The sequence below is a fragment of the Hylaeus volcanicus genome, chromosome 7 (genome assembly GCF_026283585.1).
Source record: "Hylaeus volcanicus isolate JK05 chromosome 7, UHH_iyHylVolc1.0_haploid, whole genome shotgun sequence".
In the NCBI taxonomy this organism is placed as follows: domain Eukaryota; kingdom Metazoa; phylum Arthropoda; class Insecta; order Hymenoptera; family Colletidae; genus Hylaeus; species Hylaeus volcanicus.
Genome location: NC_071982.1, coordinates 21,848,013 through 21,870,111, shown reverse-complemented (window position 1 = coordinate 21,870,111; position 22,099 = coordinate 21,848,013). Strand labels below are relative to the sequence as shown.

Genomic DNA, 22,099 nt, shown 5'->3' with positions numbered 1-22,099 from the left:
TTGCAATTTTCAGTTAGCCGCATAGCATAGTCGCATTCGGTTGCATTCGTCGTTCGCTTGGCAGTGAAGACGGTTTATAGGAAGGAGCTGGCCTCCCAAACACGCGACAAGTTGTGTACACGCTTCTACTTGCATGGAACCGTAAATTGTACGAGTGCATGTATTATTTGGGGTAAAAATGGCAGCGCAAGAGGAAGTCGGCATCGGAGATTTGGTTCTTCTGGACGAGATTACCGTGAAAAGTGTCGTAAACAATTTAAGATGCAGGTAAGATCATACGATGATAACCAACGACCAGAAAGATAGTAATAGAGAAAATTGGCGGGAATTCGGAAAGGAGAAGCGTTCCTGTTTTTGAAAAAAGCGTGACAGGTATCGTACGTGAAACGTTGATTTGTTGATACTTCATAGATCATCCACCAAGAGGGCGTGGCTAAGCGTATATTAGCAGGTGGTTGCAAATGATCGATGTATTTCGGTTTGATCTTGACCTAGAAAAATCTATCGAGTCAAATACCTGCAAATACCTTGACGTTAAAATCACTCCGAGTCAATGATACGCTACCTTTAATCATGATTTCATTGGATTTGCACAACGTAGTAACTATGAGCTTCGATTTCTACATATGTTTCTGTGTTTATATCAAATCTGTAATATATAATAGAATTAAATTCCATATATTTATACTATAGAATACGTTAACAATCACGATCAGGTACAACGCTTGATTTTATAATAGTTAATGTTTAAGTCTTATCTTGTTTCGTATTCTATGAGTCATCAACTTCGGTTCGATATGTACTTCGACTTTAGATTACGTTCGATTATTATAGCAAATATAGAATTTTAATCTATTCGGCCTTGTGCGTACAATATTTGTTAAATGAAGATTATTTTATGAGAAAGAATGAACGTTTATTCTGTTTAATATTAATAAACAAATACAGCTCTACCTTATGATTCAGAGAATTAAATAATTGTGTTCGCGGGATTGAGAACGTAACTGGGTGAATTGACCTAGTGCACGCCGCGGATCCTGGTTGATTTAAATGGAATAATTCATAAATAAAAGATGTATATATAATTTTTAACGTTACGTGACATAGTTTATAACATGATGAAAACAATAAGTTCGAAACTTAGAATTAGATAACGCTTTTTACCGTTTGTTCTTGATAATTAGATAAAGTTTATCTTTCGCAAATAGAAACTAGCGAACGTAGTATTTATTTGCAACACAACAAAAGTATTAACTTATTTATTTATTTTTACGTGTTATATATGTTTAGATTCAGTCTTATAATTTAGATTGTTTACACTGTTTATTTATAATTTAATTTAAATTTTTTAGATTCAATGGCGGGAAAATTTACACATACATTGGAGAAGTGTGTGTAAGTATAAATCCCTACAGAAGTATAAACATATACAATGCTGATCATATTAATAAATATAAAGGTAAATAATTGTGTTTAAAGGTACAGTAAAGTAATTATCAGATCATACCTAATTAAAGTATTTGAAAAATTTATATTTCAGACAGAGAATTATTTGAAAACCCTCCACATATTTTTGCCATTGCTGATGCGGTACATAGAGAGATGAAGCAGCAAGGTCGCGATACCTGTATAGTAATAAGTGGAGAATCAGGGTCTGGCAAAACAGAAGCAAGTAAAATTATTATGAAATACATAGCTGCAGTCACAAATCTAAGTGGTCAGCAAGAAATAGAAAGGTATACATATGAATCATTTAAGAATAAAATAGAATTATGATTTATCCCAGCTAAACTGTTGTAGGTCACTGTATATTACTTTAAGCAAGTAAAATTACAATGAAACAATTTTGCTTGTCTTTAGGATTTTATATTTGTAGCTCTTAAAATTATTTTTTCTTGTATGTCAGAGTAAAAAATATTCTTATTCAATCTAATGCAATATTGGAAGCCTTTGGAAATGCAAAGACAAATAGAAATGACAATTCATCGCGATTTGGAAAGTACATGGATATAGATTTCAATTTTAAAGGCGATCCAATCGGTGGTCATGTTACTAATTACTTGCTGGAAAAATCGAGAGTTGTGTATCAACAAAATGGCGAACGTAATTTTCATTGTTTTTATCAGGTATTGCTAATAATTTAATTCCTTAACGTTGTTCTACAATATTCGCATAAAATATATGAAACATTCTGTTTAAAATTCATAGTTGTTGCATGGCTGCAGTGAAGCAGAATTAAATAAATTACGATTAGTACGAGACCCTGCTGCATATTTTTATATCGGTGCTGCAAATTGTAATAAAGCAAGCCCAACTGATAAAAGCGATTACAAGGCTGTTACATCTGCCATGTCCATTCTCGGATTTACGCAAAATGAAATGCAAACGCTATGGAATGTCATTGCTGGCATACTACATTTGGTTTGTTATTAAACTTATAAAAAAAACAAAGCATTTATTAATTCACTATTTATAAAAATGTTGTGTTTTCCATAGGGTAATATTACTTTTAAACTCGATGAGGACAAACTCTTAATTCAGAACAAAGCTGCCTTAAATGATACAGCAAATTTGTTTTCCATTAGTCCACAGGAATTAAGTACTGCTCTCATTCAAAGAGTAATAGCAGCAGGTGGAGAAGTTATGCAAAAATATCATACTTTCACAGAGGCAGAGTATGGAAGAGATGCCCTAGCAAAAGTAACATTCCTGTGTAGTCTTTATCTCTGCTACTTAATGAACATGTAAACATAATAATTTTTCAGGCCATATACGAAAGGTTATTCACTGAAATTGTATCGCGCGTTAATGCTGCAATTAACGTAAACGATTCAGAAACTTACAAAAGATACAGAACAGTTATTGGAGTACTTGATATATACGGATTCGAAATTTTTGATATGAATAGCTTTGAGCAGTTCTGTATCAATTATTGCAACGAAAAATTACAGCAACTATTTATTGGTAAGGAAGTTGGATACAAAACTATATTACAAAACGTTACACTTACATTTCATATTTTAGAATTGGTGTTAAAACAAGAACAAGAGGAATATAAAAGAGAAGGAATAGCATGGCAAAATATCGATTATTTTAACAATCAAATAATTTGCGATCTAGTGGAACAGCAACATAAAGGAATTATAGCAATTATGGACGAAGCTTGTCTCAATGTTGGCAAAGTTACAGATGAGGTCAGTCTTCAAAATTGATTGCTAAAAAAAAAGTTACTGTTATTTTCAGTAAAATTTTTTCAGATGCTCTTAGAAGCTATGGATAAAAAATTGCTTGACCATAAGCATTATTCTTCCCGACAATTGAAACCAATGGATAAGGAACTTCAACATAAAATTCAATTTAAAATTAAACATTATGCTGGGGATGTAATATATAATGTTAATGGCTTTCTAGATAAAAACAAAGATACATTATTCCAGGACTTTAAACGCTTACTTTATAAGAGCAGTAACCCTATCATTAGTAAAATGTGGCCTGAAGGTGCTCAAAATATTCTTAAGGTATATAATTAATGGAACGAATTATCGCGTATCGAATTGATTATATATATATATATTTACACTAATATATTTCAGACAACAAAAAGACCTTTAACAGCTGGAACACTGTTCCGCAATTCCATGATAGCTCTAGTTAAGAATTTAACAAGCAAGGAACCCTTTTACGTTAGATGCATAAAACCTAACGAAGTTAAATCACCTGTTGTATTTGATGAAGAAAGAGTGAATCATCAAGTTCGATACTTAGGTCTTCTCGAGAATATATTAGTCAGACGAGCTGGTTTCGCGTATCGTCAACGATATGACACATTCTTAAAACGGTATTGTTTTTTATTTTATGACAACAGTAGTATAATTGTATTCCTAATATAAAATTATCTTCGTTAGATATAAAATGATATCTCAATATACGTGGCCAAACTTCAGAGGTGGTAGCGATAAAGAAGGTGTCCGTACTTTAATGGATGAAAAGGGCTTCAGTGATGACGTTAAATATGGCCACACAAAAATATTTATCCGTTCGCCTCAAACGCTCTTTGCATTAGAAAAGGTTTGTTGACTAATGTCCACTTACGATCATTTATATTAAATATATTATTCTCGATGCTTGTTTACTCACAGGCACGTAGTGATTTGATACCAGGTATCGTAATATTATTGCAAAAACAATGGAGAGGATATTTATGTCGTCAAAAATATAAAAAGATGAAAGCTGCGCTTGTTATAATGAAACATTATCGAAGGTATAAAATACGTACTTATATTAGCGAGTTGGACAAGATTTTTCGTAATGCAAAAACGATGCGAGATTATGGCAAACGTTTAATTTGGCCCCGTGAAAATTTTGCCGTAAAGCACGTAATACGTGCTTTAAAGTTGATGTATGAAAGGTGGTGGGCGTGGATGGTCCTTAAACTTATCCCTAGAGAAGATTGGCCGCAACTACGATTGAAGGTACACGCTTGATGTTACTTATATTCAAGCATATTATATAATCAAGCAGAATGTTAAAATTATTATTTTTGATGCAATCTTAGATGGCTGCAGGAATAGTTTTGCGTTCAAAACGGCAACATTGGGGCCAAGACAGACGATGGGAAGGTAATTATCTTTCTAAACCGGATGAAAACCCTCACAGCGACGTTTTCAATTCGTCGATAAATAATCTTCGCAATACCGATCATTTCAAGACTGTTTTATTCAGTGCATTTATCAAGAAGACTAACAGGTACGTATATACAAAGGTATTACGTATTTATGTGCTCTGTTCATTTTTTTATTATAAATGAATTGTCATTGTAGATTTAATAAAGCGAAAGATCGCGTACTAGTAGTAACAGAACACGCGATATATAAGCTCGAAAGCTCGAAATTCAAAAGTATGAAAAAAGGTATGCCAATAGCTGAGATCACTGGTTTAAGTGTATCGCCTGGAAAGGACCAACTGATAACAATTCATTCGAATCGAGGAAATGATTTCATTATGTCGATAATTACTAACGATGATAAAGTTGGAGAACTTGTTGGTATTCTAAGCAATAGATATAGTCAGTGAGTATGCGTGAATATATTTCATTATTTTTTCTGAAATAAATATACTAGATTTTAACGAGATATATTTTCTAACAGATTACGTTCAGCTGATTTACAAGTTACGGTAGATGTAAAATTTAAATGTATGTTAGGGAATAAAAGCAAAGTATTACGGGTAGAAGTACACCCTGAAATTCACGAGCCAACGTTTAAAAAAGATGGAGATAATATAATATATGCCATTCCGTCATCAATTGGAATAATCGATGGCGGTGCCAATACAAGGATTCAAATTAGAACAGCTAGTTAAAATAATATTTAAATTACCTCGTTACTACATATTCTATCACGAATATAAAAGTTCAATTATATTTAACGCTTTTATCGAAGTATTTTTGAAGCTTTTATGCATATTAAAAGATTTCTGAAGCATTTATAATGTACAAATAACGATATGTTAGAAAAATTATAGATTCTTATTTATAGACTAATAATAAGTGAAAAAACAAATTTAGCTTTTAATACAATTGAAATAATAGAATTGTGAATAATTGTGAAATAATAGGGTTGTGAATAATGTTAAACTTCTCTTAAACATTGTATACATGATTACGTAACTTATGATGCGCAGCATGAAAAATGTTCTTCTTAACTTGATCTTTAGCACAGGAATCACATCATCGCAATCGCGTTGGCACTGAAATGATTAAAAATAATCAGTATTGCCTTAAAAGAAAAATACCGTATTTGATACAGTAGCCTTAACGTATCGTGGCCTTCTACTTAAGTATTTTTGAACAAGTATTTTTACACTACTACTTTATACACCGTTTAAAATTATAATAAGACGTTTATAAAATATGGTTTATATGAAAGCTGTTATTTGGACTTTCTAGGAAAATTTTATATTTATAAATGTGAACTTGTATTAAACTCTTAAGATGATTAGGATTTCACTGTTACTTGAAAGTGTCTTATTATGGAGTTATAACCTTTACAAATTTTTAATTACGTTAATGTTATGATATTTTAACATAATTATAATAACTTTTTATAAAAGTGATAGTAATATTTTATACTCGAGAGAAGAATATAAAGCGCTATACACGTTATAAAATGGTGCCATTGTTGAAAAATAAACACGTCTTACGTATTTATATGCATTTACGTTTTAGAAATGAGAGGCTCCATACGAAACATTTTACTGTAAATTGTAAAATGAAAATCTGCCTGTTATATTTTTTATTGTTAAAGTGTAATAGAATACATTTTTTATACAAAACAATTGTATAATCTAATCGATGCGTTGATATAGATATATGTATCCTAATTCTTTTGGTGGATTTTCCGATAATGCAACCTGCAACAAATAGTTTGCATAATTATATCATGAAATTTGTGAATTATTTTGTACTTTTCGAACTTTTCGAGCATACTTTATCATCGTTGTATATCACCCATCGTTCATCTTTCAAAAGATGACACACGTAATGTCCCACCATCGTTGATGTTCCCATGTGCGATATAAAACCCACCAATTTATATTCTGAAACAATGAGTAATTTACAGTTTAGAATTTCAAGAGTGAAATATAACCAGTGTCCAGAATGACAAGAAACGTACGATTACTTCCGTCTCTAAATATTTCTTCGGAATGTCCTGCCTCATCCTCAATTTCTAAAGCGTCTAATTCAGCTTGATGACTAAAAATCCAATCTGCCGCACGTTCCAAATTGTTACCAGTTGCCTTGAGAGCTTTTACTGCTTGTTCGCTGGTGAAACCCATTCCCACTACCACTGCTACAGCATCTTCGTTTGGTGTAAATTTATCTTTTCCTACAATAAAGTATACTGAATTAGAACAGAAACACAACAGAGAAAAGATATAAGATAACAAAAACTTGACCAAGTAAAATCAACGTACCAGGTTTCGCGTCTATTCCGGGAGGTACAAACTGATCGGCGAAATCTGAATCCCCGATGTGATCCATTAACCAGTTACTGGCTACTTCTAAACCGCGATTATCCGTGAAATATAGAGCTCTTTTACAAGCTTCTGGTGGAAATCCTATGTCTGTTAACTGATTCAATATTGCGGTATCGTAAACAATTGGCGGAGGTTCGGAACCAGCTGTTTCTGGTAGTAATTCTTCCGTGGGTTGCAGACCGCTGCCTCGTAGAGAACTTAAATCCAACATGTCTGGCATTTCAACCGCTACATCTAACTTAACAGGTGTCCAATCTTCTTTCACCGTGAATTTTTTTAAATGAATTAATAAATAATCTGGGAAACTGGAAAGTCTTGTGGTTCTGTAACAAAATGTATTAGTTGATTATGTACAGTACATGTGCTATACAATTTATTACTCACTTTTGTGCAGTCGTTTTTTCATTCAGCGCTGAACTATAAAATTGTTCGACTATTTCAGATCGTATAAACGTTTGCAGGCAAGACGAGAGCTTTATGCGTGGTCTGACCAGTGCGTTCGAGTCTAATGTCTGGCCTTTTGCTTCAGTTTCCTTTTTTAAAGCCTCGTAAGCTGCAACTTCTTCCTATATTTAAATGGGTTCGTTCAATATGACGTATACGTAGATGCAAATTTTGTTTATAGAGATCTGTTACCTTATTTAATGCTGTTTCTAAAGGTATCGGAAGCGGTAATAGATACTCGGGGCGATAGTTGTACTTTACTTTGTTTGAACGACCGCATTGGTACCTTTCCTCAACTTTGAATTTAAAACAATCAGTAGGATTCATTTGGTGACGACTGTGACGCTGTTCGATCAATTTCCTGATATTAGTATTATAATTTAAACTTAATATGAAAGAATACAATGAAATAAAGCGATCTGTTAAACGCGCGATCAAAGGTACAAGATTTCATTCAATTACGTCAATGATATTTATTAGGTGAAGGAAAAATTCCTGCGCATCTTGTTGCCGATTTGATGAAAATCCGGGATGTCCACGGCCAATTAATGTCTTAAACATTCGCGGAGGGATACCTTGACGCGATTCATCTTCATTGTTCGTGTTTGGTGGGACTGAATATTTACCAGACAACAAACCAATTCCAAGTTTAGCCCTACAACAGCGTTACCTTTTATTAGTAATAATGTAAAATTTGTCTAAAGATGTAAAATAGTTCTTGTACTCTTAGCTTACATCTGAACATTAAAATCATTTGCTGGATCAGTGTAACTTTGATGAAATATCTGTGGTGAACCATCCACAAATCTGAAATTAATTTCCTATTACTATACACAATTAAAATAAACATGTTATTTAAAAAATATATTAAGCATATTATTATTATTATTATTATTGTTGTAATATCAGTGAAATTTCTTCCCTTTATAAGATTATGTTACAAACCTTTTAATAAAATCTGGAATCACAAATAACATTTGCATGGTACTATTTAAATAACAAGAGTTTCCCAAATTAGCAAGTCCTGTATATCCAGGTCCATACATTGGTGTTAATTTACTTGCAGCCTCCTGAAGTGCAACCCATTCACCGAATCTGTGATTGAGATCCAATTCAAGCTCCACCATGGATTTATCAGTTTTTTCCATTTGAGTAATATTTATACCCCAATGAGATAAATGTAATATTAAATTTGGATCTTCGACCATATCATCTTCATCGTATGAAAACACATCTCCCTTTCCTTCTTTAGTTATAGTTCCCAATTTTACAGCCAATGGATAACCAGTGTTTCGATAATGTTTAACTGCATGATCATTTCCTCCTGTTCCATCGTAAAATTTACGTCCGCAAAGAATACTGCCATCAGTTAGATTAAGCCATAGATTTTGAGTGAGATCGCATTCCTCGCATTTCCATCCACTTGGGGGTATTTTCTTTCCATTGTCCAACTGTTTAAGATTTGCTGCATGTCTGTAGATTCAATAATTATAAACAACAATGACAGAAATATATATATAAGAATGCATTTGCCTATGCTCTTACTTTGAAACTGCTTTTATCTCTCCATCCCAAGTTCCAGATAGTGCTTCCACTTCTGCTACTTTTGTAGCAGACTCTGCCTCCAATATAAATTTAATTGCCTGATCCACCTGAAACAAATTTTACATTACTTGTATATTACTTTCATACCTCGTTGTATTCTTATGCATTACATACTTTTTGTGGTAAATTATCTGTTGGATAAGGTATTCTTATAAAATGTGGTAGGATAACAATTTGATAAGTTTCATGGTAAGTATATTTTTGTTGATCCGGTATAAATCCATCAGATGTTCCTATAGCTAATCTTGTAATTTTCTTGTCTGGCCCATCTCCTAGATGCTCAGATGGGATCTATAAAAAGTAAGACAATGCTTAATCATCAATGTTATTTTCAACATCCTAAATGAAAAAATGTTTATGGGATAATCTTTTTGAGTGTTTTCTCTAATACTTAACAAACAACCCACCTCTTTTCTTCTTCGTTTGATGTGTAGAAACACGGGATTCTCGGTTAATTGATAATAACGTTCTACATGATCTTGTCCTAATCCCAAAAACGTGGTTAAATTAACGTAAAGACCAGTAGAGGTATCCTTCAAAAAAACAATGAATAGAATCATTTTGTTGTCGCATTATAATATTCAATTACATTGTCGTCATAAATTCTTACTGGAGTGTCGAAAGAATAAACACATTCATCCTTGTATATTCTGTCGTGTTTCCCTGGTACGTTGACTTTAACTAAATGTCTTATCAATTCTTCCATTGTAAACAAAACGCAGTTACCGTAAAACCACGAGGAAACAACTCTGATTGCAAAAGGTTTCCTTCTTTGGCGTTGAAAATAACAAATTTAGCGATCGCCGGTTTGTCGTATCGATGATATGCGTGATTTGAGAAACGAGACGAGAGAACCGGAACGTGTTTGACTCTTCTTGTTTCTCTTTAAAAACCAGTGGTGCTCAACCATGCAAAACACGTCATATTCGTATCTCTACGGTCTACTCAACTAAATTCAACTTGAAAAAGGAATTCAATATCATTGGGAGCACCCAGAAAGGCTCATCTGTTTATCAAACAGATAAATATTCATTTATATGCAATACCACACTGAGTGCAATCGTGTTGATATCTCATTCGTAACACTACTCTGAAAGAAAAGACGAAAATACTAATTAAAGCAAGATTGTAGTGTTATAAAACAAAGAATCGTATTAATTATATATTTATGAAAAATAAAGAATAATTAATTAAAAGATATCAGTGGCGCCATCGGTGGGAAAACGCCCAAGTTTGTAGTGAAAATAGTTCCAACCTTTACAGTAAGATAGCGCCACTGATATCTTTTAATTAATTATTCTTTATTTTTCATAAATGTATAATTAATACGATTCTTTATTTTTCATAAATGTATAATTAATACGATTCTTTATTTTATAACACTATAATCTTGTTTTGACCAGAACGCATGACTTTTGTTGCTATGATTGGCTCACGTCTTTATCATTTTCATTGGTTGTCGACTAGTACTTTTTACGTGTTCATTGGGCACAATCGCATGTAACACAATCTGTCAGACAGTTCCACTTTTCCGCATCTGCGCTTGGTCCAATTCGAATGAAACGATTCGTTTGAATAGACCGTACATTGTAGATACATGTGTGTCAATGTGTATGCATACTGTTGCATACGTGATGATTCACACTATTATTAACCTAAATGAAGTTTATATTTTGTTTAAACATATTATTAAGAAATGATTACATCAGTCTTTCTATCAACTAAGCGGTTCTATCTGAATCATGTATATGGCTTATTATTTATGTTTGTTGTAGTTAACATTTAACTTTATAGCAATGGAAAAAGAAAGGTATGTGTTTAATATTCTAACAATTTATATACTTACCTTAATAATTGTAATGTACTTAAATACATCAATTTAAAGCGTGATGGATTTTGTAATTTATTTTTATCCGTGCCAGATTTACAATGCTCCTTTTGGAGCCAGGGGAAATATTTTTTGAAGATTATAGTGTTCAAATGAAAGTACTGGATAACTCTAGTTCAGTAGAGGATAATTGGATAGATGGAAGATTGAAATTATGTTCAAAGTCTTTAGTATTTGTAAGTAAAGATATTAATCAGCCTTTAGTTAAAATACAACTAAAAGAAGCTACAGAGATTGATCGATGTGAATCTGATAGTAATATAGCACGGTTGGTATTTATATTTTCTAATTAATAAAAATATATAACATGTATGGAAGTACATTTTCTTTATATTATTGAACTTGATTTTATTTTTAAGACACACCAATGTATTGTCAGTAAAATGCAAGCAATATGTGCAGATGTTGGAGAAAAATATACTTGCACCATACAAATTTATACATGAACATGCAACTTTCTACTTTCATTTCAATTATGCAAAAGTAGAAGACTGTCTTCCACAAATTTTGCAGTTACTTAGAGCAGCCACTCTACCAACTGCTGAACAGAATGCCATGGTATTTCTAATAATCATTATTTCAGTTGTTTTATATCTCATATTAAGAAATAAATACATTAAGGTTTCATTATTGCACAGATTATGACCATTGTGCATTCAAGACAATCTAGAGTCTCGTTTGATACATCATGGTTGGAGGATCTATATGAGCAGGTTGTGTTAGAAACTCAAGCAAATAAAGTACTACCTCTTGTTATAAATCCAGGCAGGATACTATTAACAAATTCTAGAATTTATTTTCAGCCGTACAACAATTTGGATCAGGTATGTAATTTTTGAATAGTTGTGAATAGTGATACTTTTATAGATTTTTAAAGCAACAATTTCATATCTTTAGCATCCAGTTCTAAAAATACAACTAAAGGATATTATCAATATTATAAAGAGAAGATTTATTTTAAAACAAGTTGTAAGTACAATTTCTATGATCTGTTGTAAATAAATATTATGTATATTTATTATATCCTGTCTACTACAGGGACTGGAGATTAAATGGTTAAAACAACTAGAAAATAAAGTCGAACATTTATTTATATCGTTAAGGAATCAAAATGATAGAGATGAACTATATACAAATTTATTAAGACAACCTGCAGTTTCCCTAGAAAGAGTTCCTCGTGATCAAATGACTATGAGATGGCAGAACGGTTCTTTATCAAATTACGATTATCTCTTATACATTAACAGGTAATTTTTATACAAAAAAATATTGAGATAACAAATTATTTTACAGATTTTTAAGTAAGAGCTCTTTTCTAGTTTGGCGGATAGAACCTTCCATGATTTGACTCAGTATCCAGTAATGCCATGGGTAATACAAGATTACTCATCTTCTACATTGGACTTAGATGATCCCAGCGTGTATAGAGACCTTTCTAAACCTATTGGGGCACTGGAACCAAACCGATTACAAAGATTAAAGGTCTTTGGTTCATTCAGTTTATTTTAAATGTTGTTGTACATATAAAAATGAACTAACATGTATATTGTATTTTAGGAGCGGTATACGGAGATGCCGGAACCTAAATTTCTGTATGGTTCGCATTATAGTGCGCCAGGATTCGTATTATTTTATTTAGTTCGAAAGTATCCTCAGTACATGCTGTGTTTACAAAATGGAAGATTCGATCACCCGGATAGAATGTTCAATAGGTATGTGTGCTTAATAAAAAAAACTATATTACAATTGTTCCTTGAAAGTAAGAATTTAGGCTTTTACATATTAGAGGAGTTTATATAGCATTAAATTTAAACAATAGCCGTAGTAAATATATGCGAACGGAGTCTTGTATCGCACAGACAAAGCAAACTTTTATGGTAATTGCTTCTTATACTGTAAAAGTACATAATGACTCTGTCGACTCTGCAGAATCGATTTTTTGTTTCACTCTTACCAACAAAAACACCTAACAGTGTAGCTGACGTATGGAAAAATGTTTTGGTGAACATGTCTGACTTTAAAGAACTCGTCCCGGAATTTTATGACACAAACAATGGTGGTGATTTTTTAGTGAATAGTTACGGTATCGATTTTGGTTATCGACACGACGGTACGAAAATAGGAGATGTACAATTACCAGCATGGGCAAATGGTACAAAATATTTTGAAATCTGATGATAATAGGCATTAGAAACTCTAATACCATCGGTTGCTCAATTTTAGGACATGCTCATTTTGTACAAACGTTAAGAAATGCTTTAGAGAATGATTACGTTTCCCAGAATCTTCATCATTGGATCGATTTAATATTTGGATATAAACAAAGAGGATCCGAGGCGGTGAAAGCTGACAACAGTAATTGAATGTTTAAGAGAAGTCTAGTTTAGAGAAGTCTATCCAGAAGAAGCACATATTTTGTAACATATTTTATTTCAGTATTCTTTCATTTGTGCTACGAGGGAGCAGTAGATCTAGATACTATTCGGGATGTTAATGATAGACATGGCTTGGAGGTACAAATTATGGAGTTTGGTCAAATACCAAAACAAATCTTTAACTTACCTCATCCTAAACGTTCTGTGTCGATACTCGATAGATTGCTTGCTGAAACGGTTTTAACGTCTTCTAAAAGTAGAACAGGTGTGTTACTTGTTGCTCCTACTTTCAACCCATATTTCGATAATATTAATATTCAATAAAATAATTCGTAACATGTTGTAGAAAGTGAAACTCCTTTAGAAAAGGTCTTTCAACTGCACGAATTGATGACATTTCAATCTCACAAAGAAAGTGTAAGCAGCATTACAATGATGAATAAAGAGAGAATCGACGAAGTAGTGTCAGTGGGACAGGATGGAATGCTCAAGTTATACAGTATAAAAAATAAAAAGCTAACGCGTAGCGTAGCTCTGTCATCGTTGCCATTGTCTTCTTGCATATCATACTACACGACTTCACATCGTAACATATTAGTAGTGGGCTCTTGGGACAATTCATTGTAAATATCTGTATACAATTATGTTTTATATATTGATACTTAAACTCTTTCATTACCTAACATTGTTTTACAGAATATTTTATGACCTTGAATTCGGTAGAGTCATAGATACATTGAAAGGACACGAGGACGCAGTTTCTTGTTTAGTATTAAGTTCATCCCGTCAAATTATCGTATCTGGTTCGTGGGATTGCACAGCTAAAGTTTGGCAATGTTATATTTCTGGATCGAAAATTAAACCAACGGAGTGCCTTATCGCACAATTAGATCACGACTCTAAAGTAACTTGCATCAATATATCAAGGTGAAGTTTTCACATATTTTAAACTTGCAAAAATTAAATCTGCAAATTTAAGTTATGGATTTATATATAGGGATGAGAAATTATTAGTGTCTGGCACGGAAGATGGAGAAATTTTTTTATGGAATATGGACACTTATAATTTGCAGTTTAGTGTAAAAGGTATGTTCTAAAGTATGTAATTATATTTTTGTTTGTTTTAGTATTTAAAATAATATTTTGTTTATATAGGACATACATCTAAAGTAAATGCAATGGTATTTGATGAAGATGGGAAAAGTATAATATCTTGTGCAGAGGATAAAGTGTTGAATATAATAGATGTCCATACAAGTACACAGATTTATTATACAACCATGGAACATGAACCTTTAACACTGACATGGTTGTACAATTTTTTATTGATAAGCGACAGTAATGGGAATATTAATGTATGGAACCATGAGGGTGCAATTTTTGTTTCACAAATACATTACCACGATGGTAAAATATATATTATATTATACTTTATTTACATTATAAATATAATAATTACTTAAATCGGATAATAATTTTCAGGACCAATTCATGCATTAGCAGCTTCCGCGGAAAATAATATAATTTTAACAGGTGGAAAGGATAAAAAAATTGTTGTATGGGGTTATAAAAAAATGTGATTCGTCTTTTAATACTTGTATTGCAACAGGAAAATTTGTTTGAATTTTTATAATGTTGGTTGGTACCGAAATATATGTTACAAAAGTTGATAATACATTAATTTGAATGTTGTATTGTTATGCATTCCTCACAGTTTATAACTCAGTATTTTAAATACAAATATGTTACTTTTAATTAATTAAATTAATGTGTTTTTTCTTTTTATAAATTTCCCTCCAGTGTTCAGACTTGTTGCTTCCGCGAAAAGTAAATCTAAACGCAAACGTACACTTAGTGCAGTATACAATCATACTTAAATATAAGATGTGCGTTATTTATTTGATTCATGAGAGATTCAAATATTGACTAGTACTGTTTCACAATAAACTGGATAAAATATTTTACTGACTATTTTTATATTTAGAACGTACTTTCATTAGTTATTCTGTATCACCATTGAAAAGAGTGGTTTTTATTTATTTTTTGTACATTTCCTTTATGTGTAATTACTTTCATGTGTCTGAACATACATATTTTAACGTTCATACAAGTGAATCATACTAATTAATGAATCATCTATTATTATTACCAGTGTTTTCTCACACTTACACACACGCGTACACTGACTGCCAAAAAATTGTGTATTCTATACAGATCTACAGGAGGTGCGAGATTTTGATAGAATAAAATTTGTGACACGATTTTACAAGTTAGAACTTTGGTATTGCTAACTTTTTTGGCAGCCAAGGTACTTTTGTTTTACCTATTTTATTTTACTTATTGGTATTTAGTTGAGTACTTCACCATTTGACTTCATTATTAAAGTGGATGATCCATTTGTTTCAATTGTTCATATGTTATAAAAAATATGATATTCCAAGGTCCCATTCGGAACCATGTAGGCACAAAACCCTTATACAATGCCAGAAATCCTTCAGTCTTAAAGGTCTAAAAAAAAGGAAAAAAAAAAAAATTGTATCTTAAATTGTTTAAAATATATGAAGTTTCATTTTCACATGTAATATTACATACCTGAACGAAACAGTCTACACTGCCACTGTAAATATGAGGTGGTAATATACCACCCGTACGTATTCTCCTTTGATTCATCAAACGAGTCTGCAACAGTAATGTTTCTTTGAAAAATGCTCAATACAGTTAAGTATTTATTAATTATACATACGCGAACAACGTCTATAGGAGTAGAAGCTATCGCACTTCCCATGCTAGCTATGAAACTAGACCTGGAATACATACATATATGAATGTAGATTTGTATGTAGAAACATGTATAAATGTAAAGGTATTTTAAATAATCCTGTATCAACTTTGAACCTTGGAAATACTGAAGTATATTATATAAGTGCAACCATAGAAATTTCAACTTTATCCTGGTTGTGATAAAGTAAAGCAACCCTTATCCAGGCACTGCTGATTAAAATGCATATTGTGATGTCTGAGATAGTACAACAAAATTTACTTACACACAGAATCATTTAAACTAATGTTCAGTATACAAAACGAAAAAAGAGAACTGTCACAGTGAAGTAAAATTCATAAAATAAAAATATCAATGAAAAGTAATTAAAAATCGTAAATCAATTAGATGCATGAGTGCTAACCAAACAATATTCGTGAAGTAATTCAAGATGTTTAGTCATCTGGATAACAGTTTCAATGATTTTTATGTCAAATAAATGAATGTCAACAAGACTTCCATTTTCATTCTCTGTGGTCATCTCAATATCCATGTACTGCATATGCCCATGTACACGACAGTGTGAGAGAACCTGGAAATAAAATTTTTCATTTTTAGAAAAATATTACTTCCGTTTCGAAAAAATTGATCACCAATACAGTACTATTCGAGAAAATACGATTTTTTAGCCCACATTGTTTCATGTAAAATATTTTGTTAATTATCTGTCACTTCAAAATATATATATAAAATAAAAAAAAAACGTATAAGATTAGTGATTTTGTAAAATACAATTCAAATTTAGGTTCCAAATTAGACATACTCACATAACATCACATACTGTAAAAAAAGCATATGAAATGTGTTTACTTTAACAATAACATTGAACATTTGTTAGTACAATAATAAAATGAGGATGAACACGTTATACAATACAAACAGCCCGGATAAGGGTTAATTCGTATTAAAATTCGATAACAGATTATCTCTTTTAAACAAACAGATGATTAATCTTGAACAATTAATAAATTAATATCAATACTGCCAATTTTTATCAATGAAGATAATACACATAGTATAATAAAAATGTTTTTAAATTTTCATATCCACGATACAAAAGAGGTGGAGTTTTTTTTTTTTGTGGCGTACAAACATAATTTACTTACAGAAAATGGTTAGTAACACTGTCTTCCAGAACTGTCATAAGTTTATTTTTACTATAGTCATATATGGGTAATTCTACAGCAGCAATAATTGCTGCCCTTTGAGCAGTGGGTCCTACACCCTGTGTATAAAATTAATAATGTTAAATATTTTTCTCAGAAAAACAAATCATGCATTAAGAACCCTTGGTAAGATTTAAAATGCAAATGAAGCATTCACATACCCTCCATAAACCACGAACACCCTCGTGTCTATATACATCTTGAAAGCAACCGAATAATGATAGGTTTGAGTCAGCACCAGTTACTTGCATTCGTACTTTCACTACATCTGTGGGATTAGCTATTGCACTTGAGATTGCTCCAGCTAATGCAGCACATACAATATTTATAAGAACAAAGTCATCTGTTTCCCATCTATCCATAGCTGTTTGTTTCAATGAATAATAGGTTCCAAATTTTATAGTTCCATAAGTGGCTTGTCTTAAAATAGCTGAACTGATTCTGTATAATAAAAATATTAATAACAATAGTTTATATAGTTGTACACATCATGCTTACCCAGAATATAAACCTTTAAATCCCTCTTGTTTCGATATTTGAAGCAAAGCATCTGTCATACCAGAATATCTTAAGTTTGAATGCCTTTTGTCTAACTTTTGGCCTTGAACTTGCAGACGAGTCTTTGTTGTATCTAAAGGAAAGGTACCTAACAAGCAATAATTTTGTTGAAAATAACAGACAAAAGTCCTATACGATACTTAATCTAATAACACATACCCAATTCAGCAACAATTGAAGCTAAACCTCCATAAATAAAAGGTCTCCAATCCTTCCAGTGATTCTCTCCCATTACAATCTTTGGTGTCTTGCGATAAAAAGGACGACTAATTAAATATTATCATTTTATAAGTAGAATGCAAGTCATTTTCAACAAAACAGATGCAATTAAAACTTTAAATCATGTAAAACGATTATAAAACAATAAAGTATATAAATGAATCTCGTTTAGGTTAAGTTAATTCGAAATACTTGGAAAAAAATATGATACGCGAGTATAGGATCGTCTTGGCAATACATAATGTTGTCATTGCAATTTAATTGTAACATCGATTGTTTCGTTAGCTGTAATTACAAATATTACCTGCAAACGTAGACGGATACAATTTAAATGATGTTACAAATTTTATGTATAAGTGGAGGGAATCAGGAACAATCGTGACCATGAATTCGATTAAAGTTTAATTAGAATTTGGTAACGTCGAGAGTCAATGTATAAATAGATTTTGGGATTGTTCCTCAAATACAGCCAAAAATGCTGTAAATCAAATGCTACTATAATGATAGGAATGTACGAAAAGGTGGCATCAGGAGATTGCTTCATCCGACCAATCAGAGACACTCTTGCTTCTGAACATTGCTTTTTTTCGTCAAATCTGCTGTTACATATTATTGTATCATAAATTATGTTATTTTACGATAAGTTGAGAGATCTTTAAAAAGCAATATTACATCTGAGCAATATTTAAGCGAAAATCCAGTAGTTTTATGAGAGATAGAAGTCTATTTTAACCCTTTAGCGTGACCACTGTGAACATTACGTTTTTACCAATATTTCAAAGGGCTTCGATTATCGTGGCGGCAAAACATAAAGTGCCAATAAGAGATTATTCGGAACTGTCCTTCTGACATACCTCTTTCTCGAATGCGTAGATAAATAATACCGCAATTATTCAAAGTATGTAATTGCTAATTGCATTGCCACCAAAGGTCAGATGACATCATCAATTGCATATCAAATATTATGAGTTAATGGTTGCAATGTTTCTCGTTTACGAGTAAATAAAAGTGGATATTTTGGAATGTAAATAAAAATTTTGAACAATCAAATAGTAAAATATTTTATTGTTTAAAAGTAAAGTAAAGTTGATTACATCAACAAATTTTATTTATAAAAATGTGTACATTTGTAGAAAGTATATGTAGAAAGTTCAATGCAATTAAAAAAAATATGGTTTGCGCGTATCTTTCGATTAAAATCTAAAAATATTTACTTTGTTTATTTATGTAACTATCTACTTGTTTTTAATATACTGTGTATTTACTGTTTTGTTCTTTGTTTAGTTGTATGTAAAGAAAAACAATGTTATTAACTAATATAGATAAACTTTTTTGGAAGTAAACATTGTATGAAATCTATATTACAAAATTAATATTATCTAATTCAATCTGTCCTTATTGGAACTCTTACATGCACTCCTGTACTATTACGGTATATATATACTTGTGCCAGAATTGCAATGTCAATTATAACTTGAAGAGTACCACAAATTCCAAATTGAATAGGAGCTTCTTTTATAATGAAATAACCAGTTTTAAATGCATCACCTAATGTCCACATGGTAACCATATTTATGCTGAAATCAAGATAGAATTACTTAACAAACTTAAATATTTGCATAAATATTTTATATTATTACAGTTAAAGTTTCATACCTCATTCCATTAGTAGATTTATTTGAAATATTACAAAGGAATTGTGGTATTCCAAGCATAGCTTCTGTTAATACTGCAAGTAATCCCACAGTTTCAACATATATTGGTACATTTACTAAGAGATATGTTAGGATTCCTACCAGTGCCGCAAATAACAACATGAAGTCCAAATAAGATTGAAAATTTGTCCATTTCCAAAAAAAATTTGCATCAAAATCTATTCAAATTAAATTTTAAAGATCAATAGAGACATAAAAGATTAAAGATTATTAGAGACATATTAAATTATATTTGTTTGTTAAAACTTACCAGCAAACACGTGTTCTCTGGCCTTTATTATTTGATTTCTATTTTGTACGTTGATGCAAAGTTTGATCATAATAAACATAGTAATGATCATAAATATACTTTGCAATAAAAGAGGTAATTCATAATGCTTTCCAAACCTGTAAGAAACGTATATCTATCTTATTAATTAATGCAGTGGCATTGGTTGATTCATTTATAACAAAGATACATACCAAAAAAAAATACGTAAAGTATTTGCTATTAAAAGTGCAAGGCATACATAAAGAGAAAATCCTTCTGCATTATCTCTTTTCTTAATTTCTCTATACTGTGGTACATATGGAATAATTCCACCAAATATAATTGCTCCAGAGGCAACCCAATTTGCTACATCCTTAACGGTCAGCTGCTCGTAAACATTATTCATTTTAATAGAATTTTTGTTTACCTACGTAACATTTCACTATCTAAATATGTTTCACTACACGCGGTGATTTAGGTTATATCGCCAAAGTTCTCGGTCGTCATATCACCAGTAAATTTTAGATTAAACAAACCTGCGACAGTAATAAGAAAATTGATAAGTTTCATTGCAATTAGATGCCACAGATGAGGTAGTGAATAGAGCTAACATCCATTTGAAAAATTAGTTTCACGACTTGGGGGCTAGTAGCCCCCTTACCATTTTCCTGGTGCACTCAATGTTATCGATTCAGAACGAAAGATACTTGTAGCGCTTTTATCGTTAGGAATGGAAACTAACGAGATCTATAGCGATCTTATAGTCCACTCGAGTTCACTATAGTCTGCTGTAATCACTGTATCCAAACTGATCCAAACGAGTTCGAATTAATTCGAAATTAAAAACTTGCAAAATGTCGAAGATGGTCTCAAAAGGAAGTAAGATGATGAACAAGGCGTTGCCGAAAGTAGATCATTCTTCAAAACTATTTGTAGAAATTCCTGCGGGATTAGCAAATCCTAAACCACCACTTGGATCACAACTCGGACAGGTTAGGAGAACTAGTTGCAAAATATAGATTTTATTTTATACATGAATCGAAGGACATGCTCTTTATTTTTTAACAGATCATTGTTTTCTTTTAGAGAAATATAAATGTAGCAAATTTTTGTCAAGATTTTAATAAAAAAACTGCTCATATAAAGGAGGGTATACCCTTACCAACTCGTGTCGAAGTAAAAGCCGATGGCACTTATAATTTAGTAATCCACCACCCACCAGCAACGTATTTCTTGAAACAGGCAGCTGGAATAGAAAAGGGACAAATGTGCAAAGGTAGTAATCAATATTTTTAGTAATAGCTACTAAAAGTAGAATACTTTATATCATGATATATGTATTTCAGATGAAGTAGCAGGTAAAATAACGTTCAAGCATTTGTATGAAATTGCTTGCATCAAATCACAGGATCCACCTTTAGCATTAATGACCTTAGAACAGGTCTGCTGTATGCTTATTGGTATCGCTCGAACTTGTGGCATTCAAGTTGTCCGTTCTCTAGATCCAGTAGAACATGCAGAATTTATGAAACTGAGGCAAGAAAATGTCGAGAAAATCATAGAAGAAAGGCGATTGACTAAAGAGACTAAAATGCTTAGGACAGTTTAAACTGATACATTGAATTATTTACTTTGTTAACATGAGTGTAATAAATAGAAGTATCATGGGATATATTTAAGTTAGCTATCAAACATGTTGTTAGTGTATTATTTACTTCCTTTCCCATAACATATCGGTGTATGTATCTTTCCCTTTTAGTCGTTTATAATTTTAAATCACGGCGTTCAAAGGGTGTTTCGAAATATGCAGCATAATGTAAAAAAAGATGATTCTTTTTTTAAAAAAAAAAAAGAATATTACGAAACTGGAATAAAATCATTTCATATTAGCTTTTATTTTCGAGAAAATTGATGTTGAAGATACGTGGAGTACATTAAATGGGTTAAATTTCTCTTTATTTCGTGTTTATTTTGCTGTCGTCTGTATTTGGTTGTGCGTTGTGCTGTTGAATTCGCAGAAATT

The 22,099-nt window shown here is 31.6% G+C and overlaps 6 protein-coding genes across 9 annotated transcripts; 3 read left to right on the top strand and 3 right to left on the bottom strand.

The window, feature by feature from the left end:
• The first annotated feature begins 34 nt into the window (after positions 1–34).
• LOC128879725 (unconventional myosin ID) lies at positions 35–6,349 on the top strand. The gene is made up of 15 exons (XM_054129140.1): positions 35–267; positions 1,353–1,459; positions 1,541–1,736; positions 1,907–2,126; positions 2,209–2,421; positions 2,497–2,700; positions 2,766–2,964; positions 3,025–3,194; positions 3,258–3,518; positions 3,594–3,838; positions 3,906–4,068; positions 4,140–4,472; positions 4,556–4,746; positions 4,821–5,069; positions 5,148–6,349. The coding sequence occupies exons 1-15, from the start codon at positions 179–181 to the stop codon at positions 5,359–5,361; spliced, it is 3,054 nt and encodes a 1,017-aa protein (XP_053985115.1). The 5' UTR covers positions 35–178; the 3' UTR covers positions 5,362–6,349.
• On the bottom strand, positions 6,263–10,134 carry LOC128879727 (ubiquitin carboxyl-terminal hydrolase 5). The gene is made up of 13 exons (XM_054129142.1): positions 9,698–10,134; positions 9,495–9,620; positions 9,202–9,378; positions 9,028–9,134; positions 8,428–8,955; positions 8,218–8,289; positions 7,945–8,137; positions 7,675–7,827; positions 7,423–7,604; positions 6,976–7,361; positions 6,675–6,887; positions 6,488–6,597; positions 6,263–6,411 (listed from the first exon to the last, which is right to left on the bottom strand). Exons 1-13 carry the CDS (start codon positions 9,791–9,793, stop codon positions 6,346–6,348), a joined length of 2,409 nt encoding a protein of 802 aa, XP_053985117.1. The 5' UTR covers positions 9,794–10,134; the 3' UTR covers positions 6,263–6,345.
• A 505-nt stretch (positions 10,135–10,639) lies between these two features.
• LOC128879726 (protein FAN-like) lies at positions 10,640–15,114 on the top strand. The gene is made up of 16 exons (XM_054129141.1): positions 10,640–10,897; positions 11,010–11,243; positions 11,335–11,533; positions 11,614–11,799; positions 11,873–11,944; positions 12,014–12,222; positions 12,295–12,457; positions 12,533–12,687; positions 12,949–13,127; positions 13,199–13,330; positions 13,412–13,615; positions 13,697–13,973; positions 14,047–14,277; positions 14,348–14,436; positions 14,506–14,757; positions 14,833–15,114. The coding sequence occupies exons 1-16, from the start codon at positions 10,884–10,886 to the stop codon at positions 14,928–14,930; spliced, it is 2,694 nt and encodes an 897-aa protein (XP_053985116.1). The 5' UTR covers positions 10,640–10,883; the 3' UTR covers positions 14,931–15,114.
• On the bottom strand, positions 14,931–18,915 carry LOC128879733 (mitochondrial uncoupling protein Bmcp). Of its 2 annotated transcripts, none has more exons than XM_054129154.1 (8): positions 18,416–18,915; positions 18,052–18,158; positions 17,833–17,980; positions 17,496–17,775; positions 17,275–17,393; positions 16,094–16,154; positions 15,943–16,029; positions 14,931–15,858 (listed from the first exon to the last, which is right to left on the bottom strand). In XM_054129154.1, exons 2-8 carry the CDS (start codon positions 18,122–18,124, stop codon positions 15,730–15,732), a joined length of 897 nt encoding a protein of 298 aa, XP_053985129.1. In that variant the 5' UTR covers positions 18,125–18,158; positions 18,416–18,915; the 3' UTR covers positions 14,931–15,729. The 2 variants fall into 2 exon arrangements, with proteins under 2 accessions (XP_053985129.1, XP_053985127.1); XM_054129152.1 differs by having other exon boundaries at positions 18,052–18,139; positions 18,416–18,911.
• Positions 18,916–19,156: 241 nt separating this feature from the next.
• LOC128879734 (solute carrier family 66 member 2) lies at positions 19,157–20,774 on the bottom strand. 3 transcript variants are annotated; one of them, XR_008457687.1, is made up of 6 exons: positions 20,688–20,774; positions 20,289–20,612; positions 20,077–20,213; positions 19,908–19,984; positions 19,768–19,840; positions 19,620–19,688 (listed from the first exon to the last, which is right to left on the bottom strand). XR_008457687.1 is itself a non-coding variant. In XM_054129155.1 (5 exons), the coding sequence occupies exons 2-5, from the start codon at positions 20,480–20,482 to the stop codon at positions 19,496–19,498; spliced, it is 741 nt and encodes a 246-aa protein (XP_053985130.1). In that variant the 5' UTR covers positions 20,483–20,612; positions 20,688–20,774; the 3' UTR covers positions 19,157–19,495. The 3 variants fall into 3 exon arrangements, 2 of the variants coding, with proteins under 2 accessions (XP_053985130.1, XP_053985131.1); XM_054129155.1 differs by having other exon boundaries at positions 19,157–19,688; positions 19,768–19,984; XM_054129156.1 differs by having other exon boundaries at positions 19,157–19,688; positions 19,768–19,984; positions 20,289–20,503; positions 20,613–20,748.
• A 67-nt stretch (positions 20,775–20,841) lies between these two features.
• On the top strand, positions 20,842–21,768 carry LOC128879735 (39S ribosomal protein L11, mitochondrial). The gene is made up of 3 exons (XM_054129157.1): positions 20,842–21,068; positions 21,163–21,352; positions 21,423–21,768. The coding sequence occupies exons 1-3, from the start codon at positions 20,931–20,933 to the stop codon at positions 21,683–21,685; spliced, it is 591 nt and encodes a 196-aa protein (XP_053985132.1). The 5' UTR covers positions 20,842–20,930; the 3' UTR covers positions 21,686–21,768.
• The last annotated feature ends 331 nt before the right edge of the window (positions 21,769–22,099 follow it).